This window comes from Leptonotus elevatus, chromosome 1 (assembly GCF_054856555.1).
Source record: "Leptonotus elevatus isolate MCC_2025b chromosome 1, RoL_Lele_1.0, whole genome shotgun sequence".
NCBI lineage: Eukaryota > Metazoa > Chordata > Actinopteri > Syngnathiformes > Syngnathidae > Leptonotus > Leptonotus elevatus.
Window position 1 is genome coordinate 13,522,389 of NC_141239.1, and position 22,048 is coordinate 13,544,436.

Consider the following 22,048-nt stretch of genomic DNA (forward strand, 5'->3'; position numbering starts at 1 on the left):
CACACAAGAAACGGAGACACAAGGGTTGTCAGACATTTTGAGTTGAAAGTGCTGTCGTGGAATTTTGGCTATTCACAGGCATCAGGCTGCTCTTCCACCATGGACTAGAAGTATTTTTTGTTAGAAGTTTAGTTTATGAAGTTTGTATATGTGCATTAACAGGCAGCTGTTTGAGTTTTCCGACATTTACTTGCATCGAGAAAAGAAACTTGTTGTCGTTCAAGGTTTGAGGTCCAATTTTGCTCAGGAGTCTAGTTTATTAAATATGTACACTAGCAAGTGAAGCTGCTTGAGAGTGGAGTAGAATGACCTGCATTGAGAGAGGATTCTCTTATTCATGGTTTGAGGTAGAATTTAACTTAGGGCTGGGCAATAAATTAAATTCATTTGATTAATTATAATTTTAAAAATCGAATCATTGAACATTTGCTAAATCATAAAATCGAGTTTTGTCTTCTGGATTATTAGAAGCTGTTGTTCTTATGTTCTGTTACATCCAATTGTTTTTGTTAGTTGTAATTTTGCATAAGTGGCAGAATGCTGGATGGGTGGTTAATTTAAAAAAACATTTTTTTTACAATAGCTATTGTAAGGGAAATCGGTCCAGTTAATTATTGAATCAATAATGGTTAATTACTCAATTAATAATCAATTGACTCCTTCATTGAAGGAGACTCAAACTTAATATTGAATTAATATTGAGTAATTTTGATTTTTTTTTAATCAAAAATGTATGTGGTGCTCCACAGGATATAAATTAAAATGAAGGTAAAATGAAGGTTGAACCCTTTATTTTCTTCAGTTTAGAGGTTAATATAAATTGATAATACACACACAGAGTACTTCCTAATCAATCGAACATGGGACCCAACATTTAACCTAATTGCTTAACCCAATTAGAGGCACCAGTTTGTACAATCTGGTTAATGTTTGCAAAGTTGCACTTACAGATGGTCTCGCGTTGGCCTGAGACACAGGACCCTGGATTGGAGATTCACCAAGCCGTTGAAGAACAGATGAAAAAGGTTTAGTAGAGAGAAATAGTTCATCAGGATGGCTGGGGAACCTCACAGGGGTCGACCTGCTAGCTGAAGGGGGGCCTTTTTGGTTGGGGCCTCAGAGCGCAGTTGTGCAATTCGTTTTAGCCTTTGCAGTGACCAAAAGCAGCGTGTTTCGCTGTGCCTGTCGCGGAGCGATGGCGCCGTGAGGTGGTCGTGGCCTGGCGGTCCCGCCAGCCGTGTGCTAGCCCACTGGTAGCAGCTGTGTCAGAATGAAGAGGGGACCCCCAGAGAGCAGGGGGCCAGCAGTGTGAAGAGGGAGCCACGGAGAGACGGGCAGCATAAAAGAGGACGTATAAACAGGGAGCCTGCTTTTTTATAGTGGGTGCGGCCTCTGCGCCTCCACAGAGACCTGGGCGGAAATTTACCAGCCTGGTGTAAATTTTGGTAAAACTCATCAGGTTGCATTTGGTCCCCCTAGCCCTCACTGTGGCATGTCCAGGTCAAATAAATGAAATTCCTTTGTTTTTGATGAGGTTGTTAAACTTATAACCGGTCGATAATGTTAAGTTTATGTTAAAACTGATTCAGAATTAGTATACATTGTTGTCTGAACATTTTGCACAGGAATGTTTTTTTAATAAATGAAACCTTAAATAAATGCGTGTTGGGTTTTTAGATTAAAACCGATTACAATTGTAATTGTCCTGAATATCGCCCAGCCCTAATTTAACGAATAAATCTGTTAACAACAAACAGTAACTGCTGGTGAGTGGACTAGAGTGTTCATTGGAATGCTCTCCCTTTTGCAAAGACCGCATCGCCTACAAAGAAAGTCAACCATGGCTTCCATTTGCATCATTATTATGCTGCACTATGCTCCCATCTTACCCACAGCTTCTTTGAAAAAAAAAAAAGGGGGGGGGGGACGTTGCCCAGGTAGGAGGTAAACGGAATAGCAAAAGCACAGCGGTAGATTGTTTAAAAGGCGAGTGAGAGGCACAAAGTGTGTGGAAACATGACAATTCCGAGCTCCCAATGCCCCCCGGTGGTCTTGCTGCGGTTGATCCCGCGCGATCGCTTGACTCAAATTGACCTCAAATGACAAAACCATCCCCCCCTCCAAACGGTCTCATTTTGTCCGGTAATAAGGAAACCTGAGCACATCAGGCCTGTCGGGTCGCTTTAACCCGACAGGGTGGCTGTCAATCATCCCGTGAGCCAATCAGTCTAGGAATTGGAGCAGATGTCAGGAAAAAAAAAAAAGAGTGGCCTGTCTTCGACCGCGCTGATGTGATGACTGCCTGTCGAAAAATCTAAAATAAACTGCCGCCATCAAAAAACTGTCCTTCACTGTCGTACAAGTGTAAGAATACAGCAACCGCTTTTAAAATTACGACATCAAAAAAGCATGATTTTGTCATGTTAACGATGAGGGTGTGTTCCGATGTAAGTTATTAAACAGTCTTTGCTTTTATAAAAAGGGACAATGAAATGCTAGCTCGTGTCAATCTCCAACTCTTCTGTGTTTGTAATACCACCACCAAGGTAGTATAGTTTAAACAATTTATCCTACAAATCAGAGCATGGTTAACATCCACTTGTCGCACTCTGGTGCAAATCATTGGGGAGGTTTTTGTCTCTGCATTAACAACAAGCAGCTGCTGCTTGAGAATAGACAAGAGGTATTGATATTTATTTGCCTTGATAATTGAAACCAATGAACTAATGGTTATTTAAAAAATCGATTCATCTGTAGATTATTTTGGTGATTAATTTGATGATTTAAATTTTTTTTATTTCCAGCCCTTAATTAAAAAAACAGGCCATTATTTCAAATCAACATTGTAGAAAAGGTGCAAACAAATCAATTGTGATTTTGTTACTGGTTTGATCCATATAATTGGTGAATCATCCATTTCTAAATTTAAAACTGTTTGTAATTTATTATTATTATTATTATTATTATTTTAATTAAACACAAAAGATAATCAGTCTGATGTCATGGAAGGCTACAGACATCGGAGCATATTTACTTTTGAGAGGCTAATATTCTAAGGATTTGGAACGTTTTAAATTCAACAGTCTCTACATGAATAATTGATAATCACAAATAATCGATAGTTGATTAAGCGTTTCACAGATATTCTCTAATTCAAGATTTCAAATGCACTTTACGAAGTAAGTGCACTTTACAGATTAAAGCTGCTGCCTGAGAGTGTACAACATAAGTGAGATTGTTTCCATTAAAATTTACTTCAATTGTGGCACAAACATTTTATTTCAAGTTTGAGATCTAATTTGTACTGTTGGATGTGTATTAACAACAAGCAGCTGCTGCTCGAGATTGGACCGGAGTGGCTTTTGTTGTAATATTTATTTGCATAAACAAAGTAAGTTTTGTTTTAAGTTGTAATGTCCAAATAAGTTGTGAAATCAAATTTATAACCCCGGAGTTGAGTAAGTGTAGTGAGTGCGGGCCAGACCTGTCACCAGAAATTATTCATAAGGGGGGCCCATAAAATGCATGGGGGGGCACATTTATTATAACCCAGATTTTGGATTTGCAAAGCACTGACGCACATAATCATTTTAAACGTGACTAAAAGCAAAAATGACCAGCTATAGCCAACAACGTCATATCTTAATAATCGAAAGAAATATTATACTATCAAAAAAAGATCCATATATGTGATGGTACATCAGAGGCAACCCTCAAACTGAAAAAGCACCACGGTAGGTGCAATTTAGGTATATCATGCATTGTCATCATGTAACACACACACACACACACACACACGCACTCCCCCCCCCCCCCCCCGTGCACGCACCCCCCCCCCCCCCCCCCCCACACACACACACACTTTCTGTGCTGAACCTCATCAATGCATCCTTCCAGTCTGACTTGAATTTGTGAGTGAGGTCTTTTTCAAAGGCAAGCTGAATCAGCTGGGCCTCCGGGAAGCATACTGCGCCGATGCTCCGAGAAAACATTTTTGAGTGTAGAAAAAATAATTTTAACACATTGCTGTGGAAGCTCCTAATGGTAGGCAGTGACAACTGTTGGCATAGCTTGGAGTGGACATTTGAAAGTGCTAAGAAGGTTCGCTATTGTCCATTTTCCATCTCCGGGGGGAAGCGGGATGTCGGTCAATTTTTTCACTAGGAACTCACGAGCCACAGTGTATTCCATTTCATCCACATCAATCCCAGCTGATTCAACTAGTGGTTTTACTTTTAATGGGTCCGGGAAATTACCTTCGGTCTCTGGGTTCAAAGTTGCCTTTGCGCCAATGGGCTCCGTATTGCGCTCTCCAAAAACGTGCATCTATCTCTCCTTGCACAACATCAATAACACTGTAGAATAATTGCTTCAGCTGGGTCTTTTCATCTGTGTCACTTTGTAGCTGTAACTGTTTCTTCTACTGAAAACTCACGAAGATTTTTGTTAACTGTTCGTCTTCTCTTGCCTGGGCCTGGGGTGGTCATCGGCGCATGTGGCTGGAGGAGCGCAAAGGCCCCACAGTTCCGAAAATTCTTTTTCCGTGCGCAGTTTTCACAAGTTTGACCGCAGTGAATAAGTCAGTATCTTCTGCTTGTAGAAGTCGGTTAACCGGCTCAAAAAATGACAATAGTTTAACGAGATGCGCAATGAAAAGAAAACTGTAATGGCACGGAGGAAAATTATTATTATTTTTTCAACCCAAAAATTTGACAGGAAACTTTGTTAGCACAACCTGTTTGGGTTTGTCCGTGCCAAGGTCACTCACATCCACACATCCAACAAGGAGTTGCTGCCCAAATGCTTCGCCAGTAAGGGTAGAACTTGAAAATGATGTGCTGCTGGATGATGGCTCTTTGCTAGGCGGCTCCGTGGGGTAATTAGCGAAGGCTTCTGTCTTGAATTCTCCAACGACAGCATCTGGCGTTGTTTTAGTGTCCGATTTTGGAGACTAGGAGGAGGACACTGTTTTGTTTTGTTTTGTCAACCACTTATATCCATATGATAACTTTGATCAGATGAGTTATGATTCAATAGTGTCAACAATGACGTAATGCGCGTACGTGACGTCATGTATGTCGCTTGAGCAGTACGTGCCTGATCCCCCCCCCCCCCAATTAGTTGTGACAGACTCTCATCAATCAAACTTAATTCAACCTTTTTTGTTTTTCTTTTTATAGTTTTGATGTCTTTGTGGTAAAATAAGTCAATATCAACATTTATTAAAACAAAAAAAAAGTTGTTCTGTTTTTAATCTGTACCTCAAGTGGGCGCTTGAGAGGTCATAAGCCTCTTGGTGGGCGGGCACGGACCACTATGGCCCGCCCATGGCGACGGGTGTGGTGCGGGCAAGTCATTTCAAACAGAACATACACCAAAAGCATCTGATTTCAACAGGGCAGTAAGAAGTGTGTTGTATATTTTGATCCTGACCTTATTTTGACAATGGACTCTTTTTTTTTTAACACCATGTTTACGTCTATGGAAAATGTGACTGTATGATTTTTAAGGCGCGACATTACAGAGGCAGAGTTTAACATTGGTACAACACAGTAGAGGGTGAGCAGTGACCTATTAGACACGAGACGGTGAGTCCAACAAAAAGCAACTGATTTTTAAAAGGCTATAAAAAGTGTCAAACAGTTCTTGAACTTTACCATATTGTGACCACAGTTTTGATTATTTGTCATTTTTTATACAGTACATATAAAGATGGCGGAGATCTCTTTTTGTCCTGATTTTTAAGGTGAGGACACTGAAGGTGGTGGCTTACCCGGTCACCAAACCGATTTTGACGTGGGTCTGTCCGTCCTGAGCTAGCCATGCAACTTTAATGCCCATGTGTTGCCCTGGGCTGCCATGTATAATTAAGGCGCTCGTGTGAACTCCTCCCCCGGCACACATGCCGGGAATTAGGTGGCAAAATTGTGAGAAGACGGTACCAAACGTACACACCGTAAATGTGGCGTGACATGCTGTTTCATTAAGTTTGACCTGTGTGTCGAGGAAAAGGATTTTGTAGGCACCAACTACTGGAAATCCGTCCTCACGTTGACCTTGACCTTGTAATGACGTGGCCACATCAATTATGAGGGGCGTTTGTTGGGGTAATGTGCTGCATGCAAATGCAAAAAGTGAGTGTGAGTGGGGCAAGTAGGGTTTAAGAAACGGGACCTGCTGCACTATTCATGCCACCATCTGCTCCCTTTCACTCACATTTTCAGACCAGCATCATATATATATATATATATATATATATATATATATATATATATATATATATATATATATATATATATATATATATATATATATATATATATATATATATATATATATATATATATATATATAATGTGTGTGTGTTCAGTTCAAACATACCTGAGATGTGGGCGGCAAACAGTGGCAGCAATAAGGGAGGGATCAATAAAAACAGCCGCAAAAGGGGAGGGGGCGGCTTGAAAGGGGTCATCTCATACAGACCCTGGGCCCATAAAATATAAATGTGGCTCAAACAGACGAGATTGCTCCGTTTCTACGGCTCCCAAATGTGAATGACAATCACATCTGCATGGACGCTGGACTAATTAGAAGCATTCATCTGTACCTAACTCATGGCCCGCGGGCTAGATTCAGCTTCTGTGCAAAATTCTTTGATAATAATGATAATAGGGTTAGGGACAATTATGTAACTTGATGAGGTGTTTTTTAGGTTCATTGGAAACAGGTGAATGTCATGATTGAGTATAAAACCCACTCAAAACCCAACCTTATACAAGCTGAAACTCTACCATGCAAAGCGAAAGCATACATTAACTCTTTTACTGCCAAAAACGTCAATTGACGTTAAGGACACACCCTTTGTATACTGCCAATAACGTCAATTGACGTCAATGGGCAGTGTAACATCTTGTGCAGCGCTCCTTTTGTGAATGGTGTTGGAAAATCTAAAAACACCCACTAACTATGGCCAGCAGATGGCAGCATTGTATCTCTCTTCAATGGGCTCCCGGGTATGAAATTAGATGAAAACATAGCGGATCTTAGGAAATAGAACTTTTTCAAGGATGACGTGAATGAAAAAAGTGTTTGTCACATTAAATCTAATTCACAGAGTGTCACTAAACAAAAAATATTAGTGTTAAAGTCAAAATGTATCTTTTCACAAAAAGATACAGATTAATCCCGATGCGAATCTATAAATTGATTATTGCGATTTTTTTTTTTAACTCAAATTTAGAAAATACTTATCAGTAAACTTGAAAATTCAGGCTTATAACTGAGCCACTGAATTTAACAAACAGGTTGCAGTCTGTTTCATGTTCGAACAGCACTGAAATAAAATATTAAGGCTTAATGTTCCATGAATATAACATTCTTCCATGCTTAATGTGTGAATCCTAACCCTAAGTAAGATGTTTTGTTGAATATTCCCATTAAAAAAAAAAAGTTAAAAAATCGATTCGGCTGCATTTCAAATCGATTAGAGAATTGCGCACTGTAATATTGCGATATATTGCCAAATAGATTTTTTCTAACACCCCTAGTAGAAACATACTTCTTTTTTTTCAAATGAAAGAATGGAACACGATCTTTCATATGGCATACACCATGTTTATGTAGTCATAGCACACAATTTTCTGTTTGCCTTGAAAGGTGAGTGAAAATTCTTTGGCAGTAAAAGAGTTTTAACAACAGCCAGAAACGCTGCTAGCTCATCTGAAATGGACTGATTCAAAGAGGAAAAGTGTACTTTGGTCTGACGATTCCACATTTCAAGTTTTTCGAAACATGGACGTTGTATCCTCCATCCAAACTTTTATCAGTGCAAATTTCAAAAGCCAAAATTTGTGATGGTAAGGGTGTGTGTTTGTGCCTGTGACATGTCTAGCAACTATCTGTGAAGGCACTAATAAAGGGGAAGTGGACCATAACAGGTTTGTTTTTTGTTTTTACAATATGTTCTTTGCAGCCCCACTAGTCTAAATATGATATTCTGCTTAGTATTGCGTTAGTTGAATATGAGTTAAGCAGCAAAATCCAGCAGTTTTTGTCAATATCAGCGGCCATTTTGCCAATTGCTGTCGACTGTAGATGACATCAATGTTGCTCAGGTCTCAGACAACAACCAATCATAGCGGAGCTTCAGAAAACAGGTGAGCTGCGATTGGTCGTTTAGACTAGTGAGGTCACATATAACATAATATTGTCAAGAAATGTTTAAAGTTGACTTCCATTTTAATGCCGAAAGGAGTAAATGAGTGTGAGTTGTAGACTGGCCTGCCAGCAGTCCAGACCTGCCATTAAAAATGTGCGGTGCATTTTGAAGTGCTAAATACGACGGCAAGCACATCAAGCAAGAATAGGAAAGAGCTCCACATGCAAAGATTCAACAATGTATTATTTTTGGCTTTCCTTTCCGTCCCTAACAGATGACAGCCATCATCTACGATAACATTTTCCCACAACACAAATTCCCTTTCCTCGTTTGCGTCAAATGAGCTGCGACCGACTTTGAAAGATGCTCCACTGTGCACGTGTGCCACTATCATCTACATTTAGAATGCACTGACACACACCGAGGGGACTCCACGGTGTTTTCTCAGCGGGGTGCGGACTATTAAAGAGGATTTAGCCGTGCAAGGATATCATTAAAGAATAAATACATGAGCACAGGCTTCGTGTTGCTCTGTATGCTGCTCTGTTATCTGGCAATGGGGAAAGGGGCACCTAGAAGTAGCCCACCACAAGGACAGTAAATGTGCCGTCTTCGATATTTACTTTGGTAGAATGTGAGATTAGGATTATTTTGTTTTTCAATGAGTGTTGCACTCATGGTTTTCTTTTCCACTTGTTATTTTTGTCCATTTTCTAATTTTCGACTCTATTTTTTTCAAACTAATCGTAATTTTCGACTATTTTTTCAAACTAATCGTATTGTCACTTCAATTGGGAAAAAAAGATTGTAAATTGTTTTATTCTTTTTTCAATTTTTTATTACTACATGTATTTCTATTTTCAACAATGTGTTCTTTTTTTAATTTAACTAACGTTCAACATTCACAACTTTATTTTAAATGATGCATTCATCATAATTGTTAATGTTTTATTATTTAGAAGTATTTCGTCTTATTGTATGTATGGTATTTTTAACATATTTTTACACTACACCTTTTATTTTATTCGTTCCAAATAAATCAAATATTTAGTCACTTTAATTTAAAAAAATGTTATTTCTATTTTTAAATTTGTTTTTTTAAATGTATTTTTTGTTTTGTTTTTTAGTTTATTTTAATTTTTTAAAGTTTTTACACCACATCTTTTAGTTTTTAAAAGTACAGTTACATTTTTTTCATTGAGATTTCAAATTTCATATCATGTATTTCTTTTTTAGCTTCTGTTCTGCATTTCTTATTTTATTGTTTTAAACAAGTTACTGCTGCTAAGGTAGTAGTAGTAGTAGAAACATACTATCAATCAAAAGTGAGCATTATCATTGTAAAGTCTGTTTTTTTTCCCCCGCTTAAATGAATACGAAATTTTATTTGCATAAGGTTAATTTCCTTGTTTCCGTTTTGCTATAGATGAAACTGCTTTTCTGCGTGTGCAAAAGTGTTGTCATGGTGAATATGCCTTTGTGGTAAGCCTAAAGTGAGGCAAAAGCCTGAGTCCATCCACATTCAAAATCATAAAGGTAAATATTTTCTGACTTTCAAGTGCTGATGGAAAAGATTCACAGAGCAATAAGAGCATGTGACAGTCCCCGTTACAACACTGCCCCCCTGTGGCTGGTTAAGCAACTTCTTTGAGGGCAGTACTGGACCACTGGCTGCTTCCCAACTGTGTTTGTTGGGGTGGGCTGAACTGTAAAGCTAAGCTCGATTGAGTTTGGTCTGAAAGAACCCAATTGAGCAATTTTGGAATGATCTAGAAAATAGTTTGCTTCTCGGTTTTACTTCCTATAAATGTGAGGGGCACAAGTCTAAATAATTGTGAGACATTAAACTTTCACCACCCACATGCAATTAAGAAATCTCTAAAACTGCACAATTTAGAGTCCCCCACCTGTCATTGTGGTTTCACTTTGGTAGCAATCCCACAATCATCTAGGACCCCTGGAAAATGATCAAACTCACTCCTGGGGGCCAGATGCGGCCCATCGCATGTCAAATTCATTTGCATAGTCCTTAATCACAAAAGAGTCACGAGAGAGGAGAAGTAGCAGTAAAACCGGGCTATGCATAATTTTAATAAATGCCAGAGTATAAGATAAAGTATTTCTTACATCAAGATAATAATAATAATGATTTAATTCAAATATTTCTATGCATCAAAATAAATAATGTAACACCAAGTGAAACTAGCTTAGACACTTTTATTGCTAGACTGAGACACTTAATTCCATATATATATATATATATATCTCCCAGTGAGGTGATGGGCAGGTGTCGTGCACAATATGAAATATAAAACAGGACGCCTAACGGCTGTGTCACCAAGCATCAGGGATGGATGACAGCGCCAAAGAGCTCAGCCAGCATTGCTTGACATCTTTGCGGCTAATCGGAAGCTACAGGAGCTGGGCCACGATGTGGAGATGGTGGTGGGCTGTGGGTGGCAGGTGGGGTTAATAATTTAGGAGCTGAAGATTGTCCAGTGTTTGTCCTGTTGTCCTTTCTTTGCACTTTTTAGATCATGTGAACCAAGACCAGCCAATTAATGTTCCAAAAGGGCCACGTGAGGAATTGAAAGGCTTGTCGTGGGCCAAGCCAACATGCTAACTTCAACTGTGTTATTATTAGATTTAGAAGAAGCAATAAATTGTCTTGTTTTAATAAGCGCCTATTTGTGTACATATGGTTTACAATATATTGTTATAAATAGTACATTTTCACTAGGATGCGTGTGCTTGCATGCAGGAATTGTGAAATTTTCATTGGAAGAAAATGAGCATACAAAATCTTTTGGGCAAGTTTCTTTTTGATGGACCCCTGAAAATGGCCCTAAAATGTCCACTTTGAGGACAAATTGGCAGACTTCTGTTGTCTTTGTTTTGTTTTTTATGGGCCTACTCATTATAGACCTTGCTACCAATTTCAGTGAAACTGACTTTGTGGGCCGATTTAATTTAAAAAAATATTCATAGGATCCTATTGGGATGTTTTTGTTTAAATTTATTCATAGGGTCTTATTCGGGCGGAGTTTTTTCTTTAATTCATAGGGTCCTATTGGGACATTTTTTTTGTCCATAGGGTCCTATTGGGATGTTTTATTTTTATTTTTTTTATTCATAGGGTCCCGTTTGGACGTTTTTGTTTTTATAATTCATAGCGTCTTATTGGGACGGGTTTTTCACTCTGATGCCCATATAATACCAGATGTACATTTTTACCAGGAATGAACATACCAACAAAATTTGGTAAGTTTTTAAGTATGAATCCTAAAATACAAGGCAATTCAAGAGTCCTTTGCACCCCATTTAAAGCCTGGTAAACACAGAAAGGAGCCTGAATCATTGTTTTCCCGATGAACAGTTAATTACAATAAATTAATAAATAAATGAAATCCAACACCTACGATGTGGAATTGAATGACAGCCAACCAGAAAATGATTTGACTGAAGAAAATGGAAACGACCAAATAGTGGCGCCTTGGTTACTCTTCTTCTTTTATGTAACTCTAAATACCTGATGACACATTGCTGCCTCTCATGGGTTAGTCCGTGTACGACATTTGATTGGTCGTGTAAGAGTTCTGGTTTGGGGTGAGGACCACACTCTTTAGTCAGTGGGCAGATCTTTCAGTGTGGTGTATCATGTTGGTCATCGGTTTCGGGCTTCATGGCTTGAGGTCGATGATCGAAGACTCGCAATTCACTTCTCCTAACCGATAATATGTGCATTAACATGGCACCCACCCGCATATAGATACATCACATCTCCAGTATTCCTGACCAATAGGATCCTGATGTCCCTTATTTATCTATATTTCCCCTCAAAAAGCCACATTCAACATCCATATCTCTAGAAGGCAATGGAGTCAAATATATTCTTTCTTTCCCCTGCTCGCGGGTCACGTTGTCATGACAACAGAGATGAAATGAAGCATCACCCTTTTTGCCTGAACTGTGGACGCTGCCACTCAATCCACAGCGCAATGAAAGTGGGGGTGTTATAGGATAAGAGATGAAGGAGAAGGGAAGAGAGAGCAGTCTCATCACTACCACCGCCACCCTCAGCCCAACCCCACCTCCCCCCCACCCCCCTTCCATTTGCTGACCCGAAACAGGTGCTGAGCTCTCGTCTGTGACACAGTGATGACAGGAAGTCCTCAGTGGATGAGGGAAGTGCAGGGAGGACATTGGCGGGCCACCGTGGGTTCACTCAGGACGTTCACCTGATCAAGGAAATGTCTGACAGTAGAAGAAATGCAAATTTTAACACTTCTCCACTCCACGTGGATTTATAGTTGACATCCCACCACCACTGGACATATTTGCTGTATGTAGTGTGTGAATAGATCCAATCAGACACACCTTTCGTTCTCCAGTGCCTCGTAGTAACAAGGTTGCTTTCCGGTGGAGATTAACAACAGCACCGTAGTCGTCTTGGACCTGATGTCCATAACCACGGAATAGAACATAAGAGACATTTTTCGATATGATCAGGCACACTACAATCCACCCAGGCGTGCTGCTTGTATGACGATTTTGAAATGACTGGTTCAAAAGATAGTCAGCACCCTCACCATTGAAGCCCCTCCACAGCCGCTCGAAATCGAACGATAGCAAGCTTGGAAGAACTTTGCCGTAGATTCAACCATACATGACTTTAAGACTAGAAACCTGAAGTACCCCAAGAAAACATATGAAAGAATAGTAATGCAACACAGAAGGACACCAGACTGCCTTGTCGCCCTCCATAACAGGGAAGACCTGTTAAGGCACCAAAACAGAAAATGAAGACAGCAGAAGAGAGCCTTTCACCACAAAGCCCCTTTAATGGCACCTTTTGTTCATAGCTCATGATATTTGGTTCAACATAGCGAGTGTTTACAGTTTGGATTCAGCGTGAATTGCCACAAAGGGGTCCTCGTCTCGGGTGCTGATCCGGAATTGGGCGTGACCATCATCGTGCACGTGGATCTGCTTTCCTGTGCACCTGTCGCCCTCCTTTTGGCCGGAGATCACATCACAGTAGGTGCCGCCGGGCATGCCAGTGTTCAAGGTCACGTCCAGGTCCCTAAAGATAAAATACAAAAGCTGCTGTTTCAAGTGTGCAACGCAAGTGACGGCAATCAGTCGTAGGGTAGAGAAAACATATGATTCTTTGTTAGGTTTCAATACAGTATGGAACAATAAGGACATTAGCTAAGGGATCGAAATTTAAATACTCAGAAGTGTGTTCAGCATCTGGCTGTATGCTCGCGAGACCTGGGGTCCATTTCACAAAGCATGTTCAACAACACAGAGACTAACCCTGAACAGCGAGTTGACATACACTGAGAGAGGAAAGTCTGCCTTTTCGGTTCCAGGACAGCTGATTTAAGGTAGTTATATCAACGCAGTGTCGTTTCACCTGGCGTTGCCGCTACACTAAAAAGACCCCATCAATGGAGCCCCGATTCATCGAGTCGCCATGGCAACGGGGAAGCGCAGTGCGCGGCGCCGTCCTCCGTTTCCCTGTTGTTGTTTTACCCCTCTCAACTGAAAATCTTACTGCGATCATATGGCGAATTTAAACATGTCTTTAGAAAAAAAGTGCAACACCGTAGCGGCTCCCCGTAGAGGAAGGCGGCGTGGGAGAACGTTGCTGCTCGGGTCAATACGTAAATTTAAATGTTGTCCTTTGAAATCACAATAATATTACAGGGGAAACTTGTTGAATTGTAGCTCATTAGTTCATTTCAGTTAGGTGCAATCCTGCGGGGGAGAAGCGCACTTGACTTAAGATGAAATATAAAAACATTATTCAAACGGTTATAAGAAAAAAGCGGAGCGCAACACACAATATATGCTGTGATGTGAGCGTATGACTACAGCGCCGGTAATGTTGCAAATGTAAGGACGGATTAAGTTGTGTATGGAGATGATGGACTGTGATGTGAAACGGTACAGTTCAAAAAGACAATTGTCCGGAAATGCCAGCATATCTGTGCGCGGTCTGATAACAATCTCACGAAGAATATTAAATTCCCTGTGGCACCTTCATCAATAGGGTCATTGTCAAAAGGACATGCCGTGTTCGTGTCAAAAGTGGACTTTACGTTATAGACTATAAGCGTATTTATGCAAAAATTTGCAACAGCGGACTTTATGAATGAGGAAATGAGATGTCGTGTGTGGCAGAAAGGAGGCGGAGACAGAGAAAACCTCGAGGTTCATTGTGAAAAACCTGCCACCGACTAGGTTTGATTCATGGACAATGTTGCTATGTTAACTGACCGGGAGCTTAAATGACCTCTTTTTTATGAAACAGACCAGAGACACCTCTTTTCTCTGGTTTCAGTTACCTCCCTTTCTGAAACGGAAGACGCAGTTTCCCACATTTCAGGGTTTCTTGACCCAGGGTTCTAAGTAACTAAACCTGCTTTGTGAAATACACCCCTGGATCCTCAAAATAACAAACAACAAAGTCAATGTCTGAAATAAATGCGACCCTCACAGTTACTTGCAAATTTTATATCTGTTCTAAATGTACAATAAAAATTTTTTTTCCAAGTTTCACACTCTTGCTAACATAAAAGTGTGGGGAAAAATGTTAAATTAATAGAAATGTGGCTGCATCTTTTAGTCATTGATAAAGTAATTTCACAATTCATAAAAGTAAGTTAAAATTAAACAGATGTACTGTAATGTAAAAACAGGTCTGATATTGATTTGTGTTGAGGTAATTTGTCTGCCACTAGATGGCATGATTGCATTTGTAAGGTGCTGGTGACTCGGTTACTTTTTGAGCAGGTGATGAGTCAAATTGCTTTTATATAGTAACGTTCCCAACAATGAATTAGAGACACTTGAGACATGCACTCACGAATACTCAGTCAAATAAGTCAGTCATTTGAGCTGCTCACCAGTTGTCATTGTTAAAGACGATGAAACCACGATTTCCGCGGCCAAAGGCGACCTGGTTACCTTGGTTGTCCCACCAGTTGCTATGAGGCTGTCCGTTGACAACATTGCGGAAAATTACCATGTTCCTGAAAGGATTTGACAGAGAGATGTTATCATGACCCACATTTTGCTTATAAAAAGTGTTGTTCCGATACCATTCTTTGGCCCCCAATACCAATACCCAGCTTTGCAGTATCGGCCGATGCCGATACCATAACGATACCTGAGTTGTTGTTTTTTTCTCAACATGAAAAGGCTGTCCTGCCATTGGTTCAGAGCATTCAAGGGCCAATAGGATATCTTAGCTCGGCATGCAGTGAGCATGTCACAAATCAGTGAATGTCGTGCATGAGCAAGACACAAGATGCTGCATTCAAAGTCCTATATTAGCGTCAGAATTAATGGTATCGGCATGTTGCTTGTTCGTACTCACCGATACCACTGTTTTAATGTAGTATCGGGGCCTCTGCCGATACCAGTATCGGTATCGGAAAAACACTACTTATGAAGAGCAAAAACAGACTAAAACAATCTGTCATCTTGGAGAAGCGACACAAAAAAAAGCTCAAAATCCAGAATTTCCTCACTTGATCTGACGCCATCTGTGCTCACACACCCATTCATCCCCGCAGGTCTGATCGGGGTTGATGGGAACAGACTTGGTGCTTCCGTTACTATGACTCGGGGGTCCCATCCAGTCGTTCTGATCCTGAGAACGCGACCAAAGCAAAACATGAATCCATCGGAGGATGGATTAACAGCGGCGAAATGATCGTCAGAGTTGACGAGTGAGGACCTTTCCATTGACAATGCGGCGGTTCCAACGGAAGCTCGACATGACCCTGGTTACGCCGTAAGGGTGGGCCAACATGTACCCCATGGCCATCTTGTAAAGCCTTGGATCCCAGAAGGTGATCACGGACGCACCGCCTGCGCCATGGCCCCGCTGGTTGTCGTGGTTGTCGACAAATACGACGGCATTGCCGCTGGGCATGAATGCCCATTCCTCTCCCCAGTTTCTGCAGGCAGATCTCAGGTTTAATACAGAGTTCTGTTCCTGCGGTGGTGATATAACCAGAATGTTTACACAAGACAGAACACCCTGTAGTCTTTTTTTTCTGTCAACATTTCAATAGTGATGCAGCCAGTTTTGTTGTCAGGGTGGCGTTGATCAGTGGTAGAGCGGTTGTCCCTGAGAACGTGAGTTCGATTCCCAAGCCAGTGTGACTACGTCAAATTATCCGTGAGCAAGATACTGAACCCTCAGTTTTGGAAGGAGGGATAACGCTCTATAAATGTGACATTTACTAGAGTAAAGTGTAGTTTGAGTTAAATTTTTAACAGTGACAAGTGCAATACAAATATAAGTCTTTAAACACCAGAGTTATGTTTAGTTTGGCATAATTAAATGTTTAACACTGACACTAGTGTAGAGTACTTTCAACACTACTAAGTGTTTACCAATTTAGATTTCTAACGCTATACGGTGTTGCACTGGTTAAGTGAAAAAAGTAACACTTTGAAAAGTGTCAGATTTTATCTCAGATACGGTATAAACACTTTTCTAGAGTTAGATTTAACACTGTCAGTGTTAATCTTGCGATTTTGCTGTGCATATACACAATACTATTTGTATGAAAAACAGTTATAAGCCATAAATATAAAACAATCCAATTAAAGACATTAATTATGGCCGTAACTGAATGTATCTTCATGATCATGCGTAACCACATTTTCTTACATCTTTCTTAACCTCGGAACATTGTAAAGTGGGGACCACCCTTGTATATACTGTACAAAGTGTAATTCCCAAACTGCCTGACTGTGGTGTACCTGGTGTAGCACAACTTCTCGCCGTGCGATTTCCGGAAGACGTTTCCCAGTTTTGCGCTGTATTTGAACTCAGTCACTCGTCCCAGGTGGGAGTACTCGTGAGACGAGATAGGCTCACCTCCAAGGTCAATAACCTGAGGGCCAGAGGATCAATAGTTTGTATCAACTGCACAGTGTTTGAATTCGAACACATCTTCCATTCCCACAACCGTTACTTCAGGTTTTTTACCCCGAAAATGTGTTTATATTTAGTTCTCCAGTTGGGGACTTTTGCAGTCGTGTTTAAATGCAAATTAGCTTCAAAGGCGGCAGTTTGTTTGCTCACTGCTTGTTTGATCTAAAACTGGATTTACATAGCATGTCTCTTTTTCTATGTACATTAAAATGTGACACATGTCTGCGATGACACTATACATTGACAGAACGCATGGAATGTGCATATGCCCACATGGCCACTAATTCCACAAATGTCCGCATCAAGCAGTGAAGTGAACGTGGAAGTAAACAATGTAAAATATAGCAAACACTGTATGTGTCAATTTTGGCCTGGGCCAAAAATATTCTCATATTGACCGACAGATCTTTTCCAAATGCAGCAGTAGATTGTCTAACATTTATTAATGGATGAGTAATCCTCAAAGGGGTTTTGATTTTGCAAGTGCAGATCTCTGACCTTGGTATGACTTCTGTTCAGATCATTTCATCTCGAGACCGCAGTTATAGTTGTCTATGCTTTTGTTTCAGTTTAAAGTTCAAGCAGGTGCTTATGAAATGTTTATTTGTGGTGTTAGGCCAGATACCAGTGTGTATCCGTCACCAACCGGTAGATTTTAACTGACAGGGTAGCCTGCAAACCTACATCCAATCTTTATGTTGACATTGCAGTCAAATGACTGTATTACTTTTTCCACCTTTGAAGAGGCCTGATCCAATCGGAATTCCATCCATTTTTTTTTCCAATTAACGCCCAAGTTTGCAACTTGAAAACACAAATTGGAATTGTCACTTGAACCATGTAGATCCAGTCTATAAGTTAAAATAAAGTCATCTTGGTGGAGTCTTGAGTACCTCCTGGTAAATGAAGGGTCTGGAACCTTCGCCAAACCACTTGGAGCTGAGGTTGTGCAGGTGGCCGTAGACACCGGCCAGGTCGCCGGGCCACATGTGCTTGCAGGCGTCCACCCGGAACCCGGCCACGCCCATGTCGATTAGCGCGTTCATGAACTCGGCTACCTTGTCCCGCACGAAGTTCTTCTCCAGGGCGAGGTCTAGGAGGCCTACCAGCCGACAGTCGCGCACCTGGAGGAGGAAATGAATCCTTTTTAAATGATCTCAGGCTAGTCATTATGGACTTTAGTTGACCATTAGGATTCAGGCTGCATGTCTAGCATGTCCACAAACAAAAACCCATGTTACATAAATAAATAAATAGTTATTCAGCACAAACATAGAGCTCACTTTGTTGGAAAATTTGATACAGCGTACCTGATTTGCATCCCAGTAGTTCTCGATTTCGCCGCTGCCCGTCCTGCATTTGTGGTCGTTGAAGTCCCAGCCGCTGTAAGGAACGTCTGGGAAGTTCTTGGTGCTGGCACTGAACCATGTCCCGCACGACGAGTGTTTCCCCTCGCCGCCGGCCGACCCGCACATGTGGTTGATAACGGCGTCCACGTAGATGTTGACCCCGACGTTGTTGCACCTCGTCACCATGTCTCGCAGCTCCTGCTCAGTGCCGGACCTAGAACACAGTTTGTATCCCACCGGCTGGTATCTCTGCCACCACGGCCTCCAGGGATCGTTCAACACAATGTGCTCGTTGGGAGGCGAGATCTAAGCAAGCATACGGGAAGGAAATTATGACAATGGGCTGCCCAGCTGTTCTATGGCCAGGTGGGCATTTATCGCTACCAATGAAACTGGTTCCCTTCTATTTATTGATGATGTGACTGCTGACAAAAATAGCTGGATGAATTTGGAAGTTCTTCAAACAAATGCATCAGAACTCATAGGATGACGCTTACAGCGCAGATGGACAATGACCCAAAGCATACTGCGAAAGTAAGAGTTTTTGAAAGCAAAGAAATGGAATGTTGCCAATGGCCAAGGTAATCACCAAAACTGAGTATTTATTTCACTTGCTGAAGACAACACTCTAAGGCAGGGGTGCTCAAGTCCGGTCCTCGGATCCCCTATCCAGCCTGTTTTCCATGTTTGCCTCCTGCAGCACAGCTGAATCTAATGATCAGCTAATCAGCAAGCTTTGCAGAAGCCTGATAACGATCCTGATCATGATCAGGCTGGATAGGGGCTCTCGAGGACCGAACTTGAGCACCCCTGCTGTAGGGAAATTGCCCCAAGCACAAGCAGGACCGGAAGACTATGCCTGGCTGGCAGAGCATAACCGGGAACAAATTCCAGCATCAGCTGGATTTACCTTTTGCGACTGCAAAATATTGCAACCAAGTATTAAATAGTGGAAGTTTGATTTATTATTGTTAATTTGTCCCATTTACTTTTGGTCCTTTACAATGCTGGCAGCATGTACACAAACTGCTTCACCGTTCACCTGATTTGGATATAAATGTGTCCAATCAAAGTTGAAAGTCTGCAGTCAAAGCGCATTTTGTTGGTTTCATTTCAAATCCATTTTGTGGTGTTTAGAGACTAAAAAATGAGAATGGTATTTATGGACCTGACTGTGTCTATCATGATTTTCATTGCTTCTCATGGTAAACACCACGTTACACAATATAAATACAGTGGTGCCTTGAGATAATTAGAAATAATCTATCAATACTAGATTCAAAATATATTTTCTCCAGAGAGTGTATAAAAAGTGTCCAGAATTTACTTCCACTCTGAACTCATCACTATCCTACTGATATTGATAAAAACTGCTGGATTTTGCTGCTTAACTCATGTTCCATTAATGCAATATTAACCAAAACACCAGAATTAGACTTGTGGGGCTGCATAGAACATATTAATGTCAATCAATTTTTGGGTGGGGGTGGGGGGGGGGGGCTTCCCCTTGTATAATGCGTTTAAATTATACAAACAGTTGTGCTAGCTCTGTTAGGGGTATGTAAACTTGTGAGCGTACAATATGGTGAGAATTTTTTTGGGATATTTTCAGAAGATTAAATTGACATGAGTTAAGATGTGCATGTGAATTTTGGTGACAATTTATAGCATTTTTGTGTCACTAAGCGAGGTTAAGCTTTTGTACATTTTCAGTTTCAAGCACAACTGTGCCAGTTTGCCTTCAAGGTTAAGCATGGTACTGATTTACGTATCTATGCTCTGAAGGAAATGGTCGTCATGTATAGAAGGCAGAACTCCTGCCTCAAAACTAAAGCCCTTTGATCGGGTAGACCGTCATAAGCTGTTCTAAAAAGAGGAATGACCAACAGTACAATTACCTGGCTTATCGGTCATATGGCGAAATGCAGTTTATGTTTCATTTTGTGGTAGTCATGCAGTATGTGTATATGTGGGGCGATGATTCTCTAACTAATTTTCTCTCCTGTTCTGGGTTTCCTAACCCTAACCCTGTACAGATAGCGCTGCATGTTATATGTGCAAGATTACATGTTGGTTAGAAAATTCCACGTTGGGGATGTTGAGACCACTTTTTTTCAATATCAGTAAGAGTACTCAGCTCCAGAGTAGTCCCAGATACCAATACCATTGCCACTTTTGACAATGATAGTTCATTTTAAATAAACACCTATATATCCCGGTAGGCCAAGGTGCAAGTGTACATTGTGTATCTAGCAGTTGTTGGTTCCATTTTAAAATACACTGAACATATACAGCTAGAAATGTTAAGGCCACCGTATCGCCTTCAATTTAATTTGCTCCATCTTTTATTTGTTGTCATTGCAAAGTATAATCAAAGTTGAATGTGCCATTACTTTTAGTTTGTACATACCTTAAAGAATTCAGGCTGTGACCTAAGCCAAATGATGGCTATATAGGAGCAGCTGTTTGCTGGTGTGATAGGCTCCAATTTGCATATGATCCGGTTAGTTGCCTAATTGTGAATACTTGTAAAGTCTAGTTGATTATCAAAATAGTTGTTTGTAGCAGCACGAGTTGAGAATTATTGCATAGACTAGGTTAGTGCTCAACATAAAAGGGGAAGTCAAACCCCCAAAAGTTTCTCTAAATAAATATGTTCTATGGGCCCCCACTTGTCTAAACACGGTATTCTGATTAATATTGTGTTTGTGGAGTATGAATTAATCTGCAAAATCCACAGGCACATACACATGTGCATTGTACTTCTCATGATTAATGCAGCTCTCTAAACTTATTTTTTTAAGTATGGTCTCATGCACCATATGGCTCAACTCACCAGTTTTCATTATAATCACCACTTTGCACAATAGAAATAAAGCATAAGAAATAATCCATGGTCTTGCACCAAATCATTACCAGACTAGCAAAAATCAGCATGGGCTATACCTGAACTCCCCCAAAACCGTTGGGCCCCAGAAATCGTTCGCACTCCTCCGCGATGTCCTCCCAGCGCCACTCAAAGAGGTGCACGATGGCCGTCCTGCCGTGCCGGAGCTGAGGATGGTGCTGGGCGGCGACGAGTTCCCACAGCAGCGTCCACACGATGAACCACTTCATGCTTTTTAGAGGAAATTTGGTAAAAAGCCACAAGTGCAAATGTTGCACTTATATTTGTACTCTTTTTCTCCCCCTCGGGGGAACCAGTGGGAAGGCTGGCAAATAGTGTCAGGCCGGTTTGACAGCTGCCTACTTTCTCACCCTTTTGAATGGGACTGTCATCTTGATCGAAAATACCAGGCAAAAACAAGCCTAGGTTTTGCTGCTGGTTTACTCGGAATCATGATTCATGTTAGACCACCACCTATTTCTGTGAATGTAGTTTTATTAGTGAAGTAAAATATTTGTCTATGTTTAACTATGACTTGGCTGCCAGTTGATGTGCATGCGCGTCAGCAGTGCAAACAAACAAGGGCAACGACTTGTACTCAGTGTTGCCGTCATGGATTGTCACTGTTTTTAGTTTTTCCAAACATTGTAGAATCCTATATCTATGTTTTTTATTTAGTAATTCCTCCCCAC

The 22,048-nt window shown here is 40.8% G+C and overlaps 1 protein-coding gene across 1 annotated transcript; it reads right to left on the reverse strand.

The window, feature by feature from the left end:
• Positions 1-12,979: 12,979 nt before the first annotated feature.
• On the reverse strand, positions 12,980-21,819 carry LOC147180956 (alpha-amylase-like). The gene is made up of 8 exons (XM_086075378.1): positions 21,416-21,819; positions 18,431-18,775; positions 18,014-18,244; positions 16,946-17,079; positions 15,909-16,131; positions 15,700-15,821; positions 15,073-15,198; positions 12,980-13,241 (listed from the first exon to the last, which is right to left on the reverse strand). The coding sequence occupies exons 1-8, from the start codon at positions 21,584-21,586 to the stop codon at positions 13,052-13,054; spliced, it is 1,542 nt and encodes a 513-aa protein (XP_085931504.1). The 5' UTR covers positions 21,587-21,819; the 3' UTR covers positions 12,980-13,051.
• Between the last annotated feature and the right edge of the window lie 229 nt (positions 21,820-22,048).

Coding starts and splice junctions, on each gene's coding strand:
- LOC147180956 (XM_086075378.1), bottom strand. CDS start 21,586: ATGAAGTGGTTCATCGTGTGGACGCTGCTGTGGGAACTCGTCGCCGCC. Junction 18,776..21,415: donor ACGGTTTTGGGGGAGTTCAG/GTATAGCCCATG, acceptor ATGCTTGCTTAG/ATCTCGCCTCCCAACGAGCA. Junction 18,245..18,430: donor ACTACTGGGATGCAAATCAG/GTACGCTGTATC, acceptor TTCCTCCTCCAG/GTGCGCGACTGTCGGCTGGT.